We start from the raw sequence: 25,173 nt of genomic DNA, 5'->3' as shown, positions 1-25,173 counted from the left end.
AGCAAAAGGTCAAAGTTCCCCCCCCTTTTTTTTTTTAAGTTTATTTATTTATTTTTTTAGGGAGAGAGAGAAAGAGCACGAGCAGGGGAGGAGCAGAGAGAGAGCAGTCAGTGCAGAGCCCGACGTGGGGCTCGATCTCACCAACTGCAGGATGACGACCTGAGCTGAAACCAAAAGTCGGACTCAACCGACTGAGCCACCCAGGTGCCCCAAGGTCAAAGTTTCCTAATGGCCAGCAGTTGCACTCAGAAGCATCAGTAAAATCTTGGGAAAGAGGCCTGAAACCTACATGGGTGGTGCAATACTCCTCCAAGCCGTGCCCTTGAGACCAAGACAGGAGACGGATGCCTCCCCAGCTTTTAAATCTGCAGTGGACATTCTGAGTTTAAGATGCGAATGACACAAGGTACTGGAGGGGGTCCACTTGCTACAAACTCTGCAGACAATGTTACTCTCCCCGAGCCCAGGGAGTCTGACTCACTTGCTACTGTTGTACACGACGCCCGAGAACAGGACCTCGCCCAATACATAAACTCATGAATGAGCATATAAATGGATGAATTGAATGAATATGCGTGAATGCATAAATGTCATCTCACAGTATACATCTCCCCTCTTGGGGATCTCAGCCAAAGCAAGAGAGAGGGCACTTGCCCAGCCAGCACCTCCTCTCTGTAAGATCGTAAGCACTGTTGGAGCTCGTGAGAGAAGAAAAAGGTACACGTAAATGGCTGCAAATCTTAGCAGGGCCCTGAGAGCCAGGTACCAATCACATCTATAAAATAATAGAAGTTTTTCATATTTTTATCTGAAAGGAGTGATAGAAATGACTGTATTCACATCAAAGCGATTAGCAACACAGCCCCACCCACTTTTTTTTTCCCTATAGAAGGCAGGCTTTGTCCGTCTAATGCTGGTAAGAAAATATTTGGATAAAGTCCCTTGTGCTCTCTCCCCATTGTTTGGGCCGTCATTATTCTTTCCTACTTCTTCCCTGCCCCCTCCCAAATATGCCCACAAATGTTTGTTCCTTCCATTATGCAACTCTTTGAAAGTTTTACCCTCGCTTCCCACATCCAGAAATATCACCTTTCCACATCCGCTCCAACCCTACACACTGAGCACAGACTTAAAGGTGGCATCCAAAGCTAATAAACTTTTCACTAAACAAAACCCATTAATTACTCTTTCTTAAGAGTCAGCTACTTCTGCTAATCTGATACAAACCATCCCAAATTAGCATCTTCCTCCCTCCTCAATGTCAACGGCACTAAATGACTCAACCTTGCCATGCACCAGCCCCTTCAGCTTCCAGGGGATGTGCTGACATCCTTGTCACGACACACTCCCTCACTCTGTAACCACATTTCTTCTGCATCTTTTCATACACCCTGATGAACCTCCTTCACTTCAGCAACCCTTTCTCTGGGCTAAACAACGTCAGGCTTGGCTCTTTTGCCACACAGTGATAGCAGAAGAAGATACTCTTGTTATCTGACACGATGGGGGAAGATTTCTTCTTAGTCTATTCTGGTTAAGGGAGAAGGATCACACTTCTCACACTTGGGTGGCCAACCTTCAAATATAGTAATTCGCACTAAAGTGTACTTAATACTGAAGTCATGCTGAATTTTAACAAGTCTTTGATGATTCAGAAGGCACTGCAGGAATATTGCAATACTTGTGACTCATCGTGATGGAGATCAGTGATCACTGAGTAGATTTTGGAAAGGCCACCGGTGGATGCATCAGTTTTGTTTCTGCCCAATTGTCGCCTTGCATTGAACAGGTGCAGCAAATCGGTGTCTGGAAAAGCTCCAGGGAGTCCTAGCTATGATTATTATTATTGAGCTATAACTGACATGTAACACTGTGGAAGTCTAAGACCCACCATGTGTGGCTTGATACGTTTATATGTTACAGTAGGATTTTTACAGTAGCTCAGCTCGTACCTTTATCACGTCACATATCATTTCTTTGTTTTTAATTCCACATACAAATGGTATCATATGGTATTTGTCTTTCTCTGATTTATCTCCCTTTCTAGCTGGTTTCTTGATGTTTGAGTTTTTAATATGATTTCATCCATCCAAGAAATATTTAAATTCCCACTACGTGCCTGACGGAATTTCTAAATTTTTGGTTCTGGCATTAACTATTGCAAATACTCTTCTTCCTTGAGTAGCTCAGCAAACAGAATAGGTACCATGCCTCCTTGCCTCCAACTTTCTGATAAAGGTTTGTTTTTGCCTGTTTTCTTCATGATGGTCAATTATAGCAGACAGATGGAGGGCTCGTAAGTTTTCATAGGGTTCTTCTCTCAACTCATCTAGTCTGGTGGGTAATAAGGCACAGAGTGGGAAACATGAATATTTTCCATTTATTGATCATTTTTCTAATTATAGAAGAGAATTGTACCCAAACCCATCCCTATGCCAAGCTGAGAGGGACCCAACTTCTAACTGTACCAACCTCCTTCCATTATAACTCACCAATTTGGGGGTGGGACGGAATATATTCACTTGTTGACATTTGATCCCTAACTGTATTCAAAACTTAATTAACTTGATGGCACACTGTGGGGGAAATGGGATTCTGCAAAGCAGGAAACAACACTGGCTCTGCTAATGACCAAACTCTCACTTAGCTTCAACTTCCTGAGCAGTTCGAGCAGATCTGTTACAGCCTGCCCACGGCAATGCACGGAGAAAACCGATGATGACTGAATAGTTTTAGAGGAGACACGCCATTGAAACAGGACTTGGAGCTAACTACTCCCTTTTCTCACAAGAGTAGCAGTATTTAAAAAAATAACCGAGCATTTCTGACACTCGGGTATTTTCCACTGACATTCTTTTTTTTTTTTTTTTTTTTTTAACGTTTATTTATTTTTGAGAGACAGACAGACAGAGCATGAGTGGGGGAGGGTCAGAGAGAGAGGGAGACAGAATCTAAAGCAGACTCCAGGCTCTGAGCTGTCAGCACAGAGCCCAATGGGGGCTCGAACTCAAAAACCACGAGTTCATAACCTGAGCTGAAGTTGGACACTTAACTGACTGCATCACCCAGGAGCCCCTCACTGAAATTCCTCAGAGTTTTTTGATGTGCTCATTTCAACACAGTTGAAAAACAATCTATCACATCAGGGAAAACTGTGTTTCATTAATGATATTTAGCACTATCCACCAAGACAAATGGACTTCCCAGGTTTTCACTGAAAACATGCACAAAATACATGGGCCTTCTATAATAAAATAAACAATCCCACGTGATCACAGATGGGTGAGCACTGAAATTCCTTCAGATAATTCAGAAGGAAATGTCACTTTTCTCTCTTCTGAGTTTCCCTCTGGGTAAAAGAACAAACAGGATTGTAAAAAGTTCAAAGTTCCTTCCTCAGCTGCCAACAGCTTCACACTCTGCAGGCTGACTTATGTATTGCATCACGGAAAGCAGAGACTGTGATAAACATCATTCATCAATCTGTCTGGTTTTTGTTTCTTCCATTTCGTGCAACATCTAATCTTAAGGTTCTCAAAAATCATTTGATCCAACCCTTTTCTAGGCAATAATTACAGAAAATCACTTGTTTTGTGAGTCTCCAAAAGGCTGTAATAATACTTAAACGCAAAGAATGAGGCAAAAGATATCTTTGAAAATCACATTTTGAAGGGAGTATGTACCATTTACATGAGATATTCCATGTGCTGAGAAATGGGACCACGTCTAGGGCTGAACTGATTGAAATCCTAACTTTTCAGATTATTCAAAATCACATCTATTTCAAGCTGGCTTTGTTGCCACGCTCGTCTTTTTTTAAAAGGGTAACAATAGATGCTTGTTATAAAACTGAAGCCGTGTAGAAAGAATGAGAAATACCCAAACCCTGAGTCCCTCCCCGCTGGCCCCCCAATCCCATTCCCCAAAAGTAACCACTTAAGAATTTCTTGTATAACCTTCTAGGTATTTCCACTGCACATACTAGCATTTTTTTAGACACACGCATATGGAATTCTAATATACCCTGTGTTCTGTAATTGGACAACACGTACAGTTGACGTGTGGCCATGACGTGAGCTTGCAGTGAGGTGACTTTTCTGCAGGCCGCCCATGTGCTGTCTTCAAGGGTCAGTAAAGAGAGCATCAGCAGGGCTGTTCCTGCTACGACGAAATCCTGAAGGTGGGTGTGGAGGGTACTAGACTGTTTATGTCCCAGTGTCCTGAGCAAGAGAAAATCACCACGGTTCTCCCTCTGCTCACTTAGAACACTGCATGTAGGGAACCACACGGCCAGTGCTGGGCTAGGCTCTGGGGGTTCGGAGCCCAGGCAGTGAGCCTTGGACCCCGCCCTCATGGAGCTTCACAGAATGCTCTCCCCGCAAAACACTGTCCCCCTGAGAGAGTCTGCTCGTCAACTCAAGCCAACCTTTACTGAGCACGTATCAGGAACCAAGCTCTAGTGAGACACACTAATACCAAGATGAACAAGGATTCCAACCTGCCCTGTAAGAATCACAGCCTAATGGGGACATAGATTATTCTGTCACCATGACAGCAGTGGGAAATACGCACGGTGCTGCTGCAGGAAGGAAGAGGGGTCATGTAGCTTTGTAGCGGGGAGGGTGGAAAGCTTTCCTGAAGCCCATGGATGGAGTGGGGCGGGGGGGGGGGGCGGTTATGTCAGGGGGAGGAGACCACGTAAGATACCTCCTACAGGGCATGCAGGAGATGATTATCGAAAGTGTGTAAGGAGCTTGGACATATCCTTGGCGAGGGGGACATATTGATCTGGGGAACAGGGCCAGGTGGGCATAAAGGTTCCGAGAGCTCATGGTAACAGCTGTTCGAGTCCAGGATACCCTCTTGGTGTTCTGAGTCCAGAGGAGAAATAAGAATCTTAGCCTGGGCAGGGGAGGAGAGAGGGACTGAGAGGTATTTAGCGGGTAAAATCACCAGGGTATGGCAACCAACTGGATGTGAAGGTTCAGAAAAAGAGAGGGCAGGGACAATTCCCAGGTTTGAAATGTGGGGGCTGTGAGATGGAAGTCTCTCTGGACTTAGGTTGAAAGATAGGGATTTTCTTACTTCTGCACTATCTATAACCCTCTTAATTTGTATTTTCCCCTTGGCGTGAAAGCCCTTTTCTATATCAAAATACTATCTCCATTCTTTCTTCTGCTCCAATCTAGTTTTTTGTTTCAAGTTTTTATTTAAATTCCAGTTAGTTAATATATAGTGTAATATTAGTTCCAGAGTAGAATTCAGTGATTCATCCCTTAGATATGACACCCAGTACTCATCCCAATAAGTGTCCTCCTTAATGTCCATCCCCCATTTGGCCCATCCCCCCACCCAAGGCCCCTCAGTTTATTCTGTGTAGTTAAGAGTGTCTTTTATGGTTTGCCTTTTTTGCCCCTATGTTCACTGGTTCCTTTCTTAAATTCCACATGAGTGAAATCATATGGTAATTCACCTTTCTCTGACTTATTTCGCTTAGCATAATACACTGTAGCTCCATCCATGTCGTTGCAAATGGCAAGATTTCATTATACACATCTTCTTTCTTCATCAGTCAATGGAAATCTGGGCTCTTTCCACAATTTGACTACTGTTAATAAGGCTGCATAAACATCGGGGTGCATGTGTCCCTTTGAAATAATATTTTTGTATCCTTTGGGTAAATACCTAGTACTACAATTGCTGGATCATAGGTAATCCTTTTTTTTTAACTTTTTGCGGAACCTCCATACTGTTTTCCAGAGTGGCTGCACCAGTTTGCATTCTCACCAACAGTGCAAGAGGGTACCCCTTTTCCCACATCCTTGCCAAACCTGTTGTTTCCTTGTGTTGTTAATTTTAGCCATTCTGACAGGTGTGAGGTGGTATCTCATCATGGTTTTGATCTGTACTTTCCTGAGGATGGGTGATGTTCAGCATCTTTTCATGTGTCTATTAGCCATCTGTAGGTCTTCTTTGGAAAAATGTCTATGCATGTCTTCTACCCATTTCTTAGCTGGATTATTTGTCTTTTGGGTGTTGAGTTTCAACAAGTGGTGCTGGGAAAACTGGAGAGCAACATGCAGAAGAATGAAACTGGATCACTTTCTCACACCATATGCAAAAATTAATCCAAAATGGATGAAAGACCTAAATGTGAGGCAGGAAACCATCAAAAGCCTAGAGGAGAACACAGCAGCAACCTCTTTGACCTTGGCCGGAGCAACTTCTTTAGTAAGAAGTATGTCTCCTGAGGTATGTGGGGGAAAAAAAGAAAAGCAAAACAAACTACTGGGACTTCATCAAAATAAAAAGCATCTGCACAGCAAAGGAAACAATCAACAAAACTAAAAGGCAGCCTATGGAATGGAAGAAGATATTTGCAAATGACATCTCTGATAAAGGGTTAGTATCTAAAATCTATAAACAACTTATCAAACTCAACACCCAATGTTCTTTAAATAACAGAGAGCTTCCTCACCTCCCATTCAATCATCAACCCAACACGGTCCCCCAATGGTCCCTGCAGCCCCTAAAATGCCACAGCTGTGCCTGTGGCTCCTGGTCCTGGAGTCCAGCCCTATCTCGGGTTCCTCACATTCTCCACAAGCTGCCCGTCCACGATTGCAGCCTGAACTCCACCTCCATACCAAAGCCTCCCAATCCTAAGGCCAGTCTTCCTAAATTCCAAAGGCACGCATCGAAGTGCCTGTGTTCAATGTCAAATTTGTTTCCCCCGCCCTCCATCCTGTGCCACAGCAAATGATGCTGCCGTGCACTTGTTCACCAAAGCCCGCCATGGGAAGCCACGCTGGCCCTTGCCCCACGGCACCACTGCGTGCACATAAACCCCCTCCGCCCCTGCCTCGGCATGGCTGTTCACTCTGGCCGAAAGGTCCTTCCTTTCTGAAAAAACAGCTTTAACAAATACGCAGTATTATGTAAAAAGTCACCATTCCAGATTTTTATTATTTTGTCTTTATTATTTTATAATACACTTAATACATGCATTAAATACATTTCACAAATATAAAACTGTTACATTATAAAGAATATCACAAACAGCCATCGACTACCATACAACCCAAGAACCAGAATCTGACTAACAACCTGCATCCAGCGATGTGTCCCTCTGAGATCTGCTCGGCTTCCCTCTCTCAGGGTTAATTACTCTGCTGAATTTTGTTTTTTCTTCATTTACAACATAGTTTTACTGTTTACGTGTGCTTAGACAATACACTCTTTGGTTTTGCTTGGTTTTGAGCTCAATAAAAATAGCATCATAGCATATATGGTCTCCTGGAGCTTGCTTTTTTTTTTTTTTTTGGTAATATTTCCTGAGATTCACTCTGATTGTCAGGTACAGCTGCAGTTCACCTGTTTTTACTACTGAACAACACCCTTTGGCGGGACTATACCTAGTTTACTTAACCATTCTCCTACAGACAGATGGACGTTTTGGTGTGTTTGGTTACTGACCACCACAAAGGTGTTACTATGAACACTCTTGCACACACCTCGTGGGACAGGTAAGAGTTTGTTGGATCTCCAAGGGGCAGTCCGAGCCATAAGCCAGATCCTAGGGCATGCAAGGGTTCAACTCCGGGAGGCAGAGGTGTTCACGCGCTCACACCATGCGAGCTCTCACAGAACTTCTCTGGCACCCGGTCCTGTCAAGCTCAAGTTCTGCAAATGTTATGGATGCAAAATAGGATCTTGCTGTGGTCTTAATTCGTATTTCCCTCATCTCCATTGCTGTGGAACATCCTTCTACTTATTTATAAGCCATGTGTACTTCCTCTTCTGTGAAATGCCTTTTCCGTCTAATTTTCTGTTGGGTTTGTTTCTTAAATAGGCACCCTCCATATATTCTGCTTGCTAATCCTTTGTCAATTAATTGTATTATAAACACCTCTAGTCAGGACTTGTCTTTTCCCTACTTTAAGTGGTTTATCAGCTTAATGTAAGCCTTTATTTTAAAAAGTTGATACAATCATCTTCTCTTTTGTGTTTAGTCCTTTATGTCTCAGGGGATTCTTTCCTGCCCTAAGGTTTGCTCGTGTAAACGCTATTTTTTTTTTTTTTTTTTTTTTGTATTTAAGACCTTAATATATTTGGAATTGGTTGTTAGACAACACATGAGGCAGAAATCAAATTTCGCTCTTTCCATACGGTAGGCACAGCTCTGCGCCACAGATGGAGTCATCCTGCCCGTCTCTTATGCGCCCAGCCACCACCGCCTTGTCTCGAAGGTCAACACGCACAAGGGTTATTTTCCAGGCTCCGTATTTCACAGCACTGCTCAGCATGCCCATCTCGGCACCACGTACGACAAAACTCACTACCTCGTAAACTCTGCTTCCCGTTTAGAAGCATCCAGTCATTCTGAGTGCTTTGCTTTTTCCACATAAATTTAAATATCTGCCTGTCCCATGTGACAAAACCGCTACTGTAATTTCTGTTGGAAATGGCATTGAACCTATAGACCAATCTGGAGAGATGTGATACCTATACCGCATTAATATTCCTGTTCACAAACAAAGACGGCTCTTCACTTGTTCCTACCTTGCGTCTTCACCTTTATCCCACAGGTCCCAGATCAGGCCTTCGTCTAAGCATCGCCTTCCTGAGATAGCTCTACCACCATCCCCACTAAAGTAGGCTCGGTGTCTTTTGTGTGCCAACTTTTCAGACACCTGCTACAGTCTAAGCCAAAGGCGATATGGGCTGAGTGTGAGGGCTCTTGCTGGAGCGACAGCACTATTGTTCATGACTGAATCTCACCATTTGTGAGGAGGTGAGACACTCTGGGTCTGAGGTGTTTGTATGCCCTCCTGGAAGGGGCTGTGGGATGTATGCTGTGCTCCGCAGGACAAGCTTAGATGGAGACACTGAGTCCATGAGATCGTCCACTTAAACTATACCGGCGAAGAAGGTCGCTGATGACTGGCACTTGAGGACACCAGGGTCTAAATGGGCAGAGGAAGAAAAACTAGGAAAATGGCTGAGAAGTGATCAGGGACACAGAAGGAGAATCAGAGAGTGGTGTCAAGGGGGGAAGCAGGGAAAGGAGGGTGTTGAAGGAAGTGGTCTGTATTGTTCAAGCCCACAGGGATGAGAATCACTGGGAAGGCCACTGGGTCTGACCCGAGAGGTCACTGATGCCAGGAGAGGCAGGTAAAAACCTAACCTCACTGGATTCAGGAGAGAAGCGGGGAGAAGGTGGGAGACACCATATGTCGAACGCATACCAGAGAGAACCAGAAAGAAGGCGGACTACTCTCTATGTGAAGTCAACCATAAATGTAGACAGGATGTCGGAGAATATCTCAAAGGAGGAAGTGGGGTTTCATAAACCTGCTCTCAACCACCACCTGACAAACCAGACTCCTCAGTGCAGCAGAGAGAGGGGAAGATTCCAAGCAAGGGCCTCTTTAGAGGGAAAAATAAGGTGGGATCCTCAGTGAAATGACGATGCCCACAGATGGTGACAAGAGGTTCTGGACATGCAGGCACCGACACGGAAAAGACCCCGCATTCAGAACGGCCACCTCCCTGCCTTCGAAGTCGCCTGACATTTATGAAGGGAGGGGTTTTCAACTTGTAGCTTATATTCTTTCACGAACCTACAGGCACTCGAACTCGCACCAATTGTTTCTGTCTCAAGAAAAAAGGCATCCGTCATGGGATTATATAAACAGTACATTTAAGGAAGCCATTCTAAGGGCAGTCGGTTAAGCGTCTTTCAGCTTGGGTCACACTCTTGGCCTTCCTCACTCACACTCGCTCACCCTCTCTCTCTCGAAATATATAAATAAACTTAACTACAACAACAGCAAAAAAGGAAGCCATTCTACCACATAACCAGCTGAGGGAAGAGATGGCAAATATTGAATGAAATAAGGAGACTTAACAACTGTAACTCTGACAAAATACACTCAACTACCCGGAGGAGGTCTTCTTTCTCACCGAAGAATGTACCAAGAATGACACACCTGCTATGGAACCGAAAGTAAGTCCTCCAGCTAAGTGCCTGGGGAAACGGAGTCCCATGCTCACTCAAGAGACCGAGTGCACGTGAAGTCCATGGCTGTTTTTGCCTCGTGGGCCCGGGACGGCTGACAGGGGGACGGCTCTGTGCGTCCGCGTGTGCACGCTGCACATGCACGGGGGTCTCGTTTCCTACGGTTCCCCCTTCACCTCCAAGGTCCTTGAATGCACTTCTGACGGAGCTGCTTTGGGAAGCGGGGCCGGCTCACCCCCCGAGAGTGAGGGAGGTGGCCGTCACACAGAAAATGGGTACCAAGGTTCACGGGACCCGGGAGGCAGGCTCTCTGTCCCAGCCGCAGTGTAAACGGGGTTCTAATCCCAGAAAGGGCCTCTCGTGCAGTCAGCACTGCCATCACCACCCGCACTCCCCAGTGTCTTTCCACCTCCGTCAATCTGCCACCCTTTCCAGGAGGACTCACTGCGTGCCGAGCTCGGGGCACTACCCCCGGAACCCTACAGAGGCTACCGTTCAGCAGGCAGCCCTGGGGGGCCAGGTCTACACTGCAGGAACCTGCCGCTGGGTTAGTGCAGACAGACTTGAGTGGGATCACAATGCTCTTCCCCCATCCAACTCCGCCCGGGACGCCTCGGCCAGGAAGCCTGCTCCGCTCCAGAAAACAGCTCTGAGATGTTAGCACCCTCAGCAGCCCCGCTCTCTCCCTATCTCCTCTTCCCCCTCGGGGCAAGGGAATGAGGAATGGCAGGAGAACCCACCCTATTTGGCCACACAGGGGCAAACGGCTGGTCAACGGCCTCCCGCCAAGGGGACTCTGCACCCGCGGTGATCACGACTTTCGAAGATGGGTCTTCCTGATAGAGCACAGGGTCGCACTCCGTTCCCTGTCAGTTCACCGCTGCACCCTTCTAGATTAAAACACCCCACTTCACACAGCGACGGCGTGATTCTGCCCCGGTGTCACATTCTTCTATACATTTCTCTATTCAGCTAAGCTTCAGGCTCTTTTCTAAGAGAGCAAGAGAAAGAAAAAAATAAGAGGCCTTCTCAACCCAAAGTAAAAATGAAACAAGCAAGCTGCCTTGCTTTGAAATGCAAAAGACCTCCATCTCCAGCTTATCCTTGTCCCTGAAAGACCAGGGACACCGCCGGAGACACCAGACACCGGCTTACTGCTCCTCAGTCAAGGCCTCCGGAAAAGACCCTGGTTCCCCGAGGACACAGGAAGGCCCTGCTTCTCCACACGGCCCCACCAGTCAATCTTCCGAACCCTGAGGCAGAGCAAATGTCACAGGACAGAGACCTGAGACCCGCTTGTCTGTTGCCACTGCTGTTTTTAAAGGCACGCTAGATTGTATTTCCTTGAGGATCAAGTGCAAAAAAGGATTTTTAAACAGAAGTTACTCTGCATCGTATCCCAAGATGGGTCCCAGCCATTTCTCAACGTCAGCCACAGACATGCTCTTCCTCAAAGCATAATCCTCAATCTGCAAAAGATTAAAAGCAGCGTATCAAACCACAACAATAAGACCTTCTGAATTGAAGTTTCCAGGGGATTTGCCAAGAAACATTAAATGCCTTCCATTTCTTGTCTTAATAGGGGATGGAGATCTATCTGTTCACCGAGTCGCCTTATTCTCTGGGCAGAAAACAACATGCAGTGCGTATGTGGTGCTTGGAGGCTGGCTGGACTGTGGGTATGAGTGCTGGGCGTGGGGGTGTCTATGTGTAAGTGGGAGGGCGAGAATCGGGGTAACGGGCTGAAACAATTTAAGACGTTGACTGGAGTAAATTTTGTCACACTTTCTCCCCTTAGTATTCTCATTCCCACGTGAAATAAAACCAGTTCCACAGTTCCATTTAAAACAGGACCGGCATCTAGGGAAGCCATACACAATGGAACAGCTAACTCACCTGGTCCTTGGAAATTTTCCCCACTGCAAAGTATTTGGACTTCAAATTGGAGAAGTAGAGGCCAGATACTGCTGAAGCAGGTGTCATCGCTAAAGATTCTGTTAACCTGATGCCTAGAGAGAGCAATGTGGGAAACGCGGTCACTGCCTCAGTGCCCCGTGCAAGCTATCAGCCATTCTTGCTGAACACGTGAATGGAAGTGAGCTCATGCCTTCCAGGGGGACACATGACACAGCATGAAAGATGTGGCAATTCCTGCCAAGTGGATGTACCCCCCCCCCCCAATCTTCCAGGATCGACTACAGAGGCCTCTGTCTGCTCCTCCACCTGGGCTCCCAGACGAGGAGCCCCAACCCCGCGAGGAAAGCTCCATCTGAACCCCAGGCTCCTGGACAGCCACACGCTGAGAATGAGCCCACGGCAGGACTCAGAAGAGACGCTTCCTAGGAGCTGGGAACTCCGGGGGAACACCAGGGCTGTCCACGTCCTCTAAGCCATGCATCTCACGGACGGGGAGCAGAGCGGCAGAGGGGAAATGCTCTGCCAGAGATCAGCGGGTAGCTGATGGCAGGGAAGGACTCAAATCCATATGTTATGGCTCCGGGAGTCCATGCCATTCCTGCCAACCCACATCCAAATGCCTCCGTCCCTCACCTAAACCTACGTTCCTGTCACTTCATCGGCACTGATGGCATGCTTCTGATTACTGATTAATTCCACTGAAACTGTGAATTGTGTCAATAAAGAGTGAAAGCCAAGAGAGGAAAGAGCTGAGCGGCGGGTCGGGCCTGATGCAAGACCAGTGTCCAGAGACACAGTCTGTGAGCGATGAGGTGGTGTGGACTATGGTACTAAAGGTCACGAAGGTCGCTACTGGAGATAACAACAGTGACAGTCCTGTGACAGGAAACAGGGCAGGAGGGATGCGGGGGGAGTATGACGAGCTAAATTCTCTGTCCTCGGTGGAGAGAAAGCAACTGAAAGTGATCGACCTAAAGATGGGGGAGCGGGGCGCCTGGGTGGCTCAGTCGATTGAGTGTCTGACTTCAGCTCAGGTCATAATCTCGTAGTTCATGGGTTTGGGCCCCATGCTGGGCTCTGTGCTGACAGCCTGGAGCCTGCTGCGGATTCTGTGTCTCCTCTCTCTCTGTCCCTCCCCAACTTGTTCTCTCTCTCTGTCTTTCAAAAATAAATAAACATTAAAAAAATGTTTAAAGACTGTGGCATAATGATACGGACGTAAAATACTAAGACACACAGCTGGAAGTGAGAAAGGACGGGGTTCTGTGTTTCCAGATTTGTGTGTCACGGGGGTGACTGCACACCCGTGTCCTTGGCGGGGAGGGACGGCGCTCGCCAGCTCCAGGCACGTACCCGTGCAGCGCTCCACGTCGGCCAGTTTCCACATGGTGAGCTTCTCGGTGTGGTCGGGCTGGCTGGGGTAGCCAGGAGCCGGGCGGATGCCCTCGTAGCGCAGCCTGCGCAGGTCGGCGGCGTCCAGCTGCTCGTGGCTGTGGTAGGCCCACAGCTCCCGGCGGACCCTCTCGTGGAGCTCCTCCGCAAAGGCCTGCAGCCAGGGAGAGGCGTGCTTGGGCGGAGGCGGGGGACCCCCACGTCGGTGCCCCCCTCCCCCTGCCCCCACCCCCTGCACCGCCACCAGGACGGAGCAGGCAAGAGCAGACAGGCTGGGCTCTCGGCTCGCCTGTCGTTTCACTGGCTGCTCTGTGGCCGGCCTTGGCCTCAGCCTGGGCTCTGACGTATCATATTCAACGGTCTAAGGACTCCAGGCCCTTGAACTGAAACACTTCCCTGATGGTCTACAGCGGACAGGGGCCATGAGGAGAAGCCAGTTACTGCTTCCAGGTTCTCCGCTGTCAGCCTCGGGAAGAGGAGGGGACCTCTGCATGGCTCAGGTGACCCCACCACACACAGGAAGATGGGGAAGCCACAGAGGATGCCAACGTGACAGCGAGGGGCCCTGACACAGGAAGCGGTTTTGACTCTTTCAGGCTCCTCGGGAGAGACAAGAACCGCAGCAAAGAGGTCACAGGTCCGAGGACGGCTACAAACGACGGCACGGAACTGGGGCTCCCCACCCCGCCCAGTGCTGTGGCGCTACCTCGGCCAGCCGGTCTCCCAGGGCCTTGACCATGATGCTGCTGTAGTCATCACACTCCCGCTCATAGGCCCTGCTCAGCTCCTCCACCCCGAAGCAGGCAACGGCGAACAGGCCCAGGTAGTCCCGGACGCCCGAGTGCAGCGGCGCGATGAAGTCCGAGAGGCAGTAGTAGGGGTCTGTGCTGGCGGCGTCCTTCTCGGCCTGAAAAGCAACCAGCGGCCAGATGGGTGATTAGCACGGGACAGCAGTCTGGTCTCTGCAGATGGCCCTAAGCTTCAAACAGGGGTGTCTGTCTTGTTCACGGTTACACCCCCAGCACTTAGAACAGGGCATGATACAAAGTGAGTATTCGACAAATAGTTGTTGAATAAACAAATGAAATTAGATTTTGAAAAAGCACAAGACAGGACATGACATACAGTCAAGAAACTACTGAATCTGCTCACTCACACGTGGACCAAACATTTCCTGAATGCCTCCAGGGACCGTGCTAGAAACTGGAACCTCAAGCATTCGTATCAGAAAAAATTTCCCCACAAGTGTTTCCAATTCCAGATCAACACTAGACCCTGAAGCGGCATCCAAAAGGGACCCACCAAATGCACAAGCCTCTACTTCACGTTGACAAGCTCCCGGCCACCAGCCAAGGGCCACGTACCGCCCACCGTGGCAGTGGCTCAGGAGATGGCCGAGGACGCACCTGGGCCAGCCTGGAACCAAACTGAGCACTGAGCCGGACCGGCTTCTGAGAGTCTTGCCTCTCACCCCACTGACAAATCAGGTCTCAAACACATTTCACAATCCACAAATACTTACGGAGAAGGTAAACAATGAAACTGCTATTTACTGAGTGCTCACTACACTCCTGGCTGGTGCTTTACAGGAATTCACTGATTTAAAGCTGTCAACAACCATGTGAAGGAAATACGTGATGCCACCAGCTCCATTTCATAGCCAGGAAGCTGAGGCAGACAGAGCGTGACCGGTAGCCCAGGGTCAGACGGCGGCAGGTGTGGGGTCCGGCACTGCACTGTATACCCCTGACTGCCGTAGGGCACAGGACCAGTCAGGGACTCGGTGGGCGGCACCAGAAGCTACAGGGCTCATTTGCTTGCTGGCCCTGGAAACAGGCACAGCGTCACCGACGCTGGGCAGGAAGTGGTTAAACGGTTGCCGGCCAGAAGGTGTTTGATAACAGCCTGTGGAAATGTCACCAAGCTCGGGGACGGGGACGGCTATGCGGGGAGAAGCGGCTTTCCAGCTGTACATTCTCTGCTAACAAAAGCCAGAGGGAGACACAAAGCTTCCCGGCCCCACAAGGGGAGACAGGTCATAGAGCCCCACAGCACTTAAGAAGAGACAGCTACCAGAGCCACTGAGACAGAAGACTCCCAGAGCAGCCAGAATCTTCCGGAGCACTGGAAGAAAGAGCTATCGGAATGGGTACCAAATGCACATTGAGAAGTCATTACATTAAACGCCCTGACACAGCCTGCCTGGTTAGGACATGAATGGTTGGACGTAACAAGAGATCAGAGGACACAGGACCTGAAGGATGAGAAACTGGGCGGAGGCCTTCGAGCCGAATCACACCCGAGAAAGCCAAGCGACCAGCTCCCTAGTGAGCAGGGGCGGGAACGTGGAGCCTGCTGCCTTGTGGCCTATGGTGTCAGTACCCCGTGCACAAAGGAATGGTACAGCTGCCTTTGGTGATCCTATCATGGCATCATTTCACGTCCCGAGTTTAAGAAGCCCTTCAGATGTGGTGACAGTCAAAACACTATCGTTATGAAACACATCGCGGTGATGATTAAAAGCAGTAACACTGCTCTGCTTCTGAATGACCCGAAATGGTAGTGACACAGGCTAATTCACCGCAACCCTTTGTTAACGACCCTGGTGCCTCCTGGTTCCAATTCTGGATGGGGACAACTGTATTTTGTAGCAGCTACGGGACACGCACAGGACATCTGTACTGTCACAGGGTGAGCATGAGAGGCGGCCGTGCCGAGGGAAGCCAGTGCACACAGGCCGGGTTCACGCTCTGGATGCTAAGCACTTAGCTCCATCCCATCGGCCTCCGTTCCTGCCCCTGCAGGATGGAGATATGGACTGCCCGCAGCAAGGCGGGTGGGGGGGGGACACGGACTGCCCACAGGAAGGCAGGGGGGGATGCGGACTGCCCACAGCAAGGCAGGTGGGGGGCACGCGAACTGTCCACAGCAAGGCACGTGGGGGGCGGGGGACACAAACTGCTCACAGCAGGGCAGGAAGGGGGACGCAGACTGCCCACGGCAAGGCAGGGGGAGGACGCGGACTGCCCACAGCAGGGCAGAGGGGGGATGCGGACTGCCCGCAGCAAGGCAGGTGGGGGGGGGGGGGGGGGACACAAACTGCCCACAGCAGGGCAGGCAGGGGTCGCGGACTGCCCGCAGCAAGGCAGAGGGGGGATGCGGACTGCCCACAGCAAGACCGTGTGGATGTGAAACACGATGGTCCGCCCAGCACCTCTAGAGCACCTGGCACCACCCAGACATGCAGCAAATGTTTGTCCCCACCCGTCTTCCCCTTCAGAAAGGGAGCCCCCAGCCTATTTTAAATAACACACATGCCTACAAACCCAGGTTTTGGAACAAGATGTGTGTCTGTGTGTGACGACCGAGGCAACAGCTGTGTTTCTCACACATGAGTCCCGCCGGTGCCCAAGGGGCCACCCTCTCTACCCACACTGGCTGCTTCTCTCCATCGTCCTCACAAACGCCTTGGCCTCGGGCCTGTGCATGGTCATTTGGGGGGGAGCTGGGGCAGCCCTGTCATTTGCACAAAGCTCAGACTTATTTCATTCTTATTTACGCTTTTTCAGTGCTTCCACCAAAGCAGCAGCAGCGGGGTGGTCAGTGCGGCTCCGTACCTGCTGCCTGAGCCCGTGGAAGGTGGCGATGGGCTCTGCAGCCTGGGGCTCCGCACCCTCCGCGTACAGGTGGATGTCGTCTCCCACGCTCTGCGCTGGCCAGAACCCAACCACGCCCCTGGCTCGGAGCTTCTTTTGGCCAATCAGCGCCGTCAGCATGGTTTGGGCATCATCATAGACTTTTCTGGCCTCTTCACCTATTAGGAAAACACCGTTAAGAATTCACCTAAAAGTGCCAATGATCGTCAGCGAAAACCACTTCTTTCTAAAGCCACCACCCCTCCTGAGCCATCGTCTCCGGTCACCCTCCTTTCCCCTCAAATACTGCACTGCTGCCTGTGAGGATCAAGACTTAAGGGGAGCGGCGGGGGGCTGGTGGCTCCCGCTGACCACATGCCCCGCCTGTCTCCCCAGCACAAACCACTGACATGCCTCCAGGCGGCAAGAGGCAGAGAGCCTAACGTGTGGCTCCCAGCACAGTCGCCAGACAGGGCAGCCCAGACCCTTCCTCGCCGACCTTGCTCGTGTGCCCATCACCCCACCGACCTCCCAGGGGCCTCTGGGGATGTGGGACAGGTTGCAGAGGCAAGTGTGGCCCAGGCCCTCTTAAGTGGCTTCAGCACCACACACGGGCAGCCCCAGCTCAGGGGCCTCCCACAGGTTGTCCCCCGTACAGTGGGGACTGCCCTGACCCCACACTTCCAGGAGGCCACCTGCCACCTTGCTCTCATCGGGCTCTTTCCTGATCCTTTGACTGGCTTGGCACCGTGAACCCAGGCCTTTGGGGGCAGGTTCTAGGGGTGGGGCTACAACTCCACTCACCCCCACTTCTCTTGCTGATCGCCCCAAATCCCCTCCCCTGACCAGTGCTCCAGGCGCAAGGGACTCCTGGCATTTCCCCAAATGGGCACGTGTGACTGTGCCTTTCCGTCCTGTCTCCTCTGCCTGGGACGTCCTCTTCTCCGGTGCTGTCTCACATCCCCAGTCCCAGCCTCAGTAACTCCCATGTGCTCTTCCAAAAGCAGTTCAAACACCACCTCCCCCAGGAAGCTTCCCCAGACCTCTCAGTCTGTCTCATCTTGGGTCCACAGAAGCCCTGGGCTCAGCCCCACGGCAGGAGCTCGGCATGCCATGTGGGAACCGCCCATCGCCGTTGGCTATGCCAGCTACTGGCCACATCCCAGAAGGCAGGGGTGTGTTTATTCCCAGGGCCCAACAAAGAGCCTGGCTTACTAAAGAAGAGATCAATGAAATGCCAACTACAGTCCATAAAGACCCATCTAGCAGCTTCAAGCCACCGAAGAGGTAAACAACACCCCACACGTTAGACCACAACGAGAAACCATCTCCCACAGCATCTGAACTCTCGGCTCTCCACCTGTTCTCCCCTTCAAAGTCCCAACACTGTGTCTCGAGTATCAGTGCAGAAAGGAAGGGTCTGCTGAACGAACCTACAGTTTTGTCCTTAAATATCTTGGGAAAGTTCCGATTCGGGTACTTGCCACGGAGCTGCCAGACATCAAAGAAAGGCTTCCAGTCGATGTAGGCCACCAGCTTCCACAGATCGTAGTCTTCAAAGACCCGAGTCCCAAGAAACGTGGGCTTCACTGTAAAAGTGAAGTAGCGATGTCACAAGGATGCCGCAGCCTGCGGCTAAGCGCCTAACGCGCACGGCAGGGGTCTGTGCCATGCCTCCTGGGCCAGCTCTGTACTGCTCCGGGGGCCCCATGCTCTCTCTCCCCGCAGTCACCCACAGGAGCTGCTTTACAAGGAGGGGAACTGTAAATTTTGCAGTAAATCTTAAATAAAACTACCCTTCCCAGACAGCTGTCTACACCGGCCCTTAAAAATTCTTCCCTCTGCCCTTTGGTCAAAGAGAAAAGACTTGGGTTTCTCTTCACTTGTACAGATGGAGACAATACTAAAGTAAATGCCACTGTAGAGAGACACATAAGGTAAACCACTTACCAGAGGTGTGAAAACAAGACTCAGCAATCTCTACTTCCCACTGATACATATGTATATGGGTAAAGTATAAGGACATGCACAGAAACAAGGCATCAAATTCAGGATTGTACAGGGGAGGGAGGGGCACACAAGCAGCTTCAACCACTTATGTACTGGTTTTTTTAATGTTTATTTTTGAGAAATAGAGAGAGCACACGAGCAAGGGAGAGGCAGAGAGAGAGGGAGACAGAGGATCGAAGCAGGCTCCACACGGTCAGTGCAGAGCCCCACATGGGGCTCAAACCCATGAGCCGTGAAACCATGACCTGAGCTGAAATCAAGAGTTGACCCTTAACCAACTGAGCCGCCCAGGCGCCCCGGCATTGCTTTGTTTTTAAAATGGGCACCAGGTTATTTCTGAGGTGGCTGGCAGTATTCGTGGATGTTCGACATATTGTGCTTCACACCCTGTTGAGTGTAAAACAGGACCCGAGTTAAATAATGGTGAGGAATGAAGAAGAGCAGCACGCCGGCACCCTGCCTGCAGCGGGGTCAGCGGGGTCGGGCCGGAGTCGGAAGTGATGCCCACACACGAGCTTCCTGGCCCTCAGTTTCCTGGTCTGTAAATAGGGTCAGAGAACTTACACCATCCTGCCCATCTCAGGTGCTTGGGACCGAAGTCCCAAGAGCACTTTTGTCTCGTCAGATAGTCAGAGGCGGACGTGAGGCAGGAGTACAGGAAAAGCACGAGCTGCTGCTGAGTCTTGCCTGGAAATCGCTATCTTTTCACACACGTTCGCAGTAGCTCTTTCTCATTTGGTCCTGGTCGTGTTTTTACTATTGAGAATAACCACTTCTTCATCATATTCCAGTATGTTGCTTCGTTTGACAGATAAAAGAAACTACAGATTTCCTCCTGATCAATGTCTCCTCTTGCCTAGAAAGGCAGGGAGAAATGCCCTGTCACAGTCACTGAGGGATGTCAGTCTTGAATTTTACCGCCAACGACCTTGAGAGAACCCTTCTGTCTCCCTTTCCTGACTTCCTGCAACTAGTCTAAGACTGGGGTGTCCTCAAAAACACCTCTGAGGGCTGTACGTCAGCGCCTCGATCTTCTCAAGCAGCAGGTCCAGAGCCTCGCAGAGGCCCCGCACTGGGGACGAGTGGCCGTTCGACTGCCGCCTGGCACCGTGGGCCTTCAGAGGAATGTCCCCACTGAACTGTGTCTGGATGTGTGACTTGGTTAAAATGGACTTCCCTTATTAGACTTTTCTAATTTCACAGTGAAAGGTAAAGAGAAAATAATAGACTATACAGTTATTTACATTTTTCGAAGGTTTATCTTTTCTTATCCTTACAACCTTTCACAGGGTGACTCCTTCTTACACATCAGGTCGAACATGGACACAGGATGCTCAAGGTCAGTGATTTGCAGCCGGGAGGCAAACTGGGGTGAGAACCAGGCCTCCTGACTCCTGACGTGGCATTCCTCCTACTAAACCACAGCGGGCTCAGCAGGACTGAAATCAGAACCGAGCTCACCTACATTTCCAATTTAATGCTCTCAAGTCAGCCAAGGAGCCGCGGAACACAGATGTTGTGAGCAAGGAGAGCGGATCTGAGCTATTACCTTGGAGATACAGATTCAATGAATACAACCCCTGTTCACCCTGTCTGGGCTGTGCGTGTGTATCTCATGCCTCTCTGAGCGTGTCAAACATCCTCCATATTTTACTCCCTCGTGAACACCTCCATCAGGCAAGAGAGCTGGCTAGAAATAAGGGGGAAAAAAAACCAAATAAAAGAAACAGAAAGAGGGAAGCATTCAGAGAGGGAATGGGAGAGAGCAAACAAGAAACAGGAGCTCCAGCTTTGCCGGAATGTTCTAAAGGTCTGTTCAGTGTGAGGGCATCTTCAATCTCAGAACTACACATCGGCCCTGGGGCCTGGCCTGTGACCCAGGCCACTCAGTGACTATACCACCCAGAACCTGCGTCAGGCTTGGGGGGCGGGGGGGGGGGTGGTGGAAATTGAGCACAGCACAGAGGAGGGAGTGTGGGTTAGAAGGGGCAGACCAGGGATAGAACCCAATAACCTTTCGGGCTCTTACCCGAAATTCGGGGTTTTCACATTTAAGCGAGGATAACAGCACATTCACTACGGGGTTGTGTCAAGCACTCAGACACTCCAAGCGGTCTCAGGACATAGTTTGGTCCTCCATAAATGGTACTTGTTTCCTTTCATTTTCAATCATCAATGTCCTTCATCACCATTATTAGACACGATAAAGCATCTCCAGCTGCCTGATTCCCAGACAGCTGAATGCAAACGTCTCTCCAGTCACATTATCACCCACAGCCTTTCTCCAACTGACAGTCAAACAGACCTGGAGGAGCCTCCGACAGCCAGTCCATATGGAAACCATTTTTTCTAGCCTGACTTAACGTTAAGTATCTTCTCTCCTATGAAAAAAGAGAAGTTATTTAGTCAGAGACTCTTAGTTTTTCAGCTGCTACTATGAAAGTATGTCTGAAAAGCTAGTACATGAGTTTTATTTAAAAAAGGAAAAGGGGAAAAAAAAACCCACAAATGCTTTCATTAATGAAAATTCATATCCTGAAAAGTTCTTCCTTTTCCACCCAATATGAGGGCTTCACATCAGCACCAGAACAATGGAGAGTAAAGATTCAATAAATATCCATTAAATATTGATAAGTGGATACAAAGCTGACCCGTGCCCTTCTCAGAGTGGTGTCCTGCCGGTGCTTCTAGAATACCTGAGGCCAGGCTTATCTGGCCTGCCGTTGACCGCCCCCTGGACCAGAGGGCAAAACTAAGAAATTTTCAACTGTGAGCAAACCTAAGAGGCGGAACGCCAGCCACAGTATCTTGGGCTGGTCACCATCTCACAAACACCTCTTTTCTTCCTGCTGTTTGTTGTCTCATTTCGCTTGCCTCGCCACCCCCCAAATGCACCCCTCTACGCACAAGACCCAACAGGCAGATGAACCAGGAAGAAATATTCCAGTGACTTCTAAAGAGTGATTATGCCTCCTTTCCAAGGAACCCCTGAAGCTTATCTAGAGAAGGGCAGTTGTTGAGACACTGCTCTGCACAGTCCGTGCTGGGCAGTCAGGGAGAGAGGCGGACAACGGTCCCCTCTAATGTCATTTTCTTCCATTATTTCAAGAACAAGGATCCGTGGGAGTCATTTTCTATACGCTGCCTCAGTTCCCGTTCTCCCGCTGCATATGTTTTATTCATTCTCATAGCTCTGCTGTCTAGCACAGCACCTAACACCTACTGTGTACCCAATAAATGTTTGGTGGAATAAATGAAATTAATTTTAGTATAACCCCAAGTTATCAGGAACTTAGACACCAGAGAATTCTGATCTGAACATGAAAACAAGGCTTCTCTAAAATGATGCTAAACCTGTTGCCCTCCTTTAAACAATGAAGTCACATTTTAAAAAAAAAATGCAGGATCGGTTTAATACCGAAACTAGCAGGTATTTGTCACTTACCCTGAGAGACTCGTAATGGTCCTGTCTGATCTCTTCATATTCTTCTAAGATCTCCTCAAAATATTCATCCTTGAGATTCTCATCTAATAGCTGAGAGCACTGAAAACGCAAGATCAAAGTTCAAGAACCACAGAGGAGCAAAAGGAGATAAATAAAATATGGACAACACTGGTCAGGGCTGGCGACACCTCCTTCAGGAAGCTTCCCTTGTCAACGTCATCCCCTCTCCCTTCACCAGCTTCGTGAACTCCTGCCAGGGTATGCAGTTAAGAGCTGCCTCGGAGGACCTAGGATGTCCAAATCTCACACATTCAAAAGAAAGCCCTTCATGGTTCCTGAGAGATAAGCTGTAAGCCCTTGAAATGTCCTGCCTGATGAGACACTTCGTCTACATGGAGCCCTGGGCCACCCTGGATGGTCTATGCTAACTAACAACGTGACTAGGGACGAAGGGGGCCCCCTTGTTCATGTTGTATCCGTCTGACCTCTGGAGTAACTAAGGCTCTGGTTACTAAGGTCAGTCAGGTCATTAAAGCACTCCTACGTGACTGACTCCCAACAGAAGCCCTGGACACTAAGGCTCAAGAGAGCCTCCCTGGTTGGCAATGCCCCCGGTACACTCATCACTGGTGGAAGAATTAAGCACTGGCCACGTGACTCCGCTAGGAGAGGACACCAGGAAGCTGGTGCCTGGTCCTGCTTGGATTCCATCCTTTACATCCTTTGCTGACTCGTGGCCATCTGCCATGATTATAACAGTGTTTCTGAGTTCTGTGAGTCCTTCTGGCAAATCACTGAAGGGGAGCGTGGTCTTGGGGACCCACACAGCACACTAGCTAGGCGCCTCTCTTCAGTGTTTCAAAGATACCCGGTTCACGTCTTCATCACTGCATTTACCTCAGGCTTTTAGTACCTGTCTATGTACCTCCTTGCCTCACTAGAGGACAAACCCTTTGAGGGCAGGGCTGCGCCTTAACCACTCCGTGTCCCTGGTTTCTAGTTCTGTGCCTGGCACGTGCAGGGCGCCTCCTCACTAAACGCTTGCTGAAGGAATGAGGCTAATCTTCACAGTCAACTATGACTGGCTAAGAAAAGAACAGAAACCCGTCATCTGACAAATACGAGGCTACTCGGTACACTGTAAAGCTAGGATCTGCGAAATATTATTTGTGACCAGCATTATCAAGTTGGTGGAAGTAGAGCCAAAACCAAAACTCAAAAACAAGAAATGGCTGCTCCTGATCACGATCACTTCACGACGAGGCACCGCCCCTGCGGTGCCTGCGCCTCCAGCTGGACTTCTGCCACCCCCCCCCACCCCACCACCCCCCCCCCCCCCCCACACACACACGAGGGCAGGGAAGCCGAGAACCATGATGTGAAACTGAGCAAGGCAGGCCGGATGATGGCTCAAGGGCCCACCGGCTTTAAGTGTCTATGATTCTGTGTGACTTTTCTAAGCATCTCTACCAGCAATCCGATCCCCGAAGAGTTAGTACAAAGCCAGACCACTTTCTTAAGGAACCTAATCAGAAAAGACCCTTGCGGTGAGCCTAAAAACAGGCTCCTGAATGGTGTTCACACCACAGGGTACCTCCCAGCCTTACATTAACCTCGGCTCAATGGAGTCCCCGTTTAGGAAAACCAGCAGAGCTCAATGAAAACAGCAAAGGGATGCCTACTCCACAGCTCCCCAAAGTACATGCAACCAGTGTCTTAAAATATTGTTTAAAATACTACATTCTGCTAGGTTTTAGACTCTGAGAAGGCAAAAGCCTGCTTTTCTAAACATCCAAAGAACTTAACCATACGCTGCCACAGCGACTATTGGGAAGACGGAACACACCCTGGGGGGCCCCCTGTTCCCAGAGCCAAAGTGACAAGCCAGTCCCTCCATGCCCAGTCTGAGTTGCTTGATGGAAACAAGTCCGTGGTCAATTATACAGGCTAATCTTCATGATCTTTCCACCATAAAACCACAGCCCAGTCACACATCTTCATGCCAACCATTTGGACACAGCACAGCTTCCCTCTTCCTCCTTTTATTCTTTGTTCTTGGTGACAATAGCAGTGAATGAGAGGGAATAAGTTGAAAATATATTTTATAATTTAGAAAGAACTAAATACTGGCACCTCGTTTATTTAAAAGGAAAGAAGGGGCACCTGGGTGGCTCAATTGGTTGAGCGTCTGACTTTGGCTCAGGTCATGATTTCACGGTGTGTGGGTTCAAGCCCCACATCGGGTTCACTGCTGCACAGCCCCCTTTGGATCCTCGGCCCCCCTCTCTCTGCCCCTCCCCCGCTTGCACTCGTTCAGAAATAAATTAAAAAAAAAAAAAGAAGAAAGGAAAGAAAGCAGGGGCATCCTGAGGTCTAAAGCTCCAACTACCAGGTCGCTGCCATGTTTGGGACTCTTTCAAACACCTGCGCCAGTGACCCAGAGCACAGGCCGCTGGCATGCGTCTCGCAGCCGAGCCCGAAGACACGGAACCAACAATCGGCCTAAACAAACTGTACCACTGATCCTGAAAAGCGTCACTAGCAACAACCCAAACAACTTACTGTTGGACTTATGTCTGAGTAATTTCAGAAGGTGGCCACTTCTCTGGACCCAAGAAGCACTAACCACTGCTGGCGGTCCAGCTGGACGGACCCATAAGGAGCACCAGTGCCCGTGCTCATCTTCTGGCTCTCAGCTCGGCCCTTACTGCTTAGCTCTTCTAGACGGCGAAGGAGGGAACTCAAAATGGAAT

General features: G+C 49.5%; 1 protein-coding gene across 4 annotated transcripts in view; it reads right to left on the bottom strand.

Annotated features, from left to right (window-relative positions):
• MTR (5-methyltetrahydrofolate-homocysteine methyltransferase) overlaps positions 1–25,173 on the bottom strand; it is a 150,319-nt gene that overhangs the window by 39,336 nt on the left and 85,810 nt on the right. For 3 of the 4 annotated variants that reach the window (XM_053207418.1, XM_027046946.2, XM_027046947.2), the window contains exons 26-33: positions 22,421–22,519; positions 21,281–21,356; positions 18,399–18,554; positions 16,948–17,144; positions 14,037–14,237; positions 13,292–13,484; positions 11,918–12,030; positions 11,408–11,490 (exon numbers count right to left, since the gene is read on the bottom strand). In XM_053207418.1, the coding sequence (XP_053063393.1) occupies positions 11,408–11,490; positions 11,918–12,030; positions 13,292–13,484; positions 14,037–14,237; positions 16,948–17,144; positions 18,399–18,554; positions 21,281–21,356; positions 22,421–22,519 (1,118 nt within the window). Of the gene's footprint in view, positions 1–10,747; positions 11,491–11,917; positions 12,031–13,291; positions 13,485–14,036; positions 14,238–16,947; positions 17,145–18,398; positions 18,555–21,280; positions 21,357–22,420; positions 22,520–25,173 lie in introns of those variants that run through there. The other variant, XM_027046948.2, reaches the window with a different exon arrangement.

The sequence above is a fragment of the Acinonyx jubatus genome, chromosome D2 (genome assembly GCF_027475565.1).
Source record: "Acinonyx jubatus isolate Ajub_Pintada_27869175 chromosome D2, VMU_Ajub_asm_v1.0, whole genome shotgun sequence".
Classification (NCBI taxonomy): Eukaryota; Metazoa; Chordata; class Mammalia; order Carnivora; family Felidae; genus Acinonyx; species Acinonyx jubatus.
Note: the sequence above shows the minus strand (reverse complement) of the source record. Positions and strands in the feature narration are given on the sequence as shown.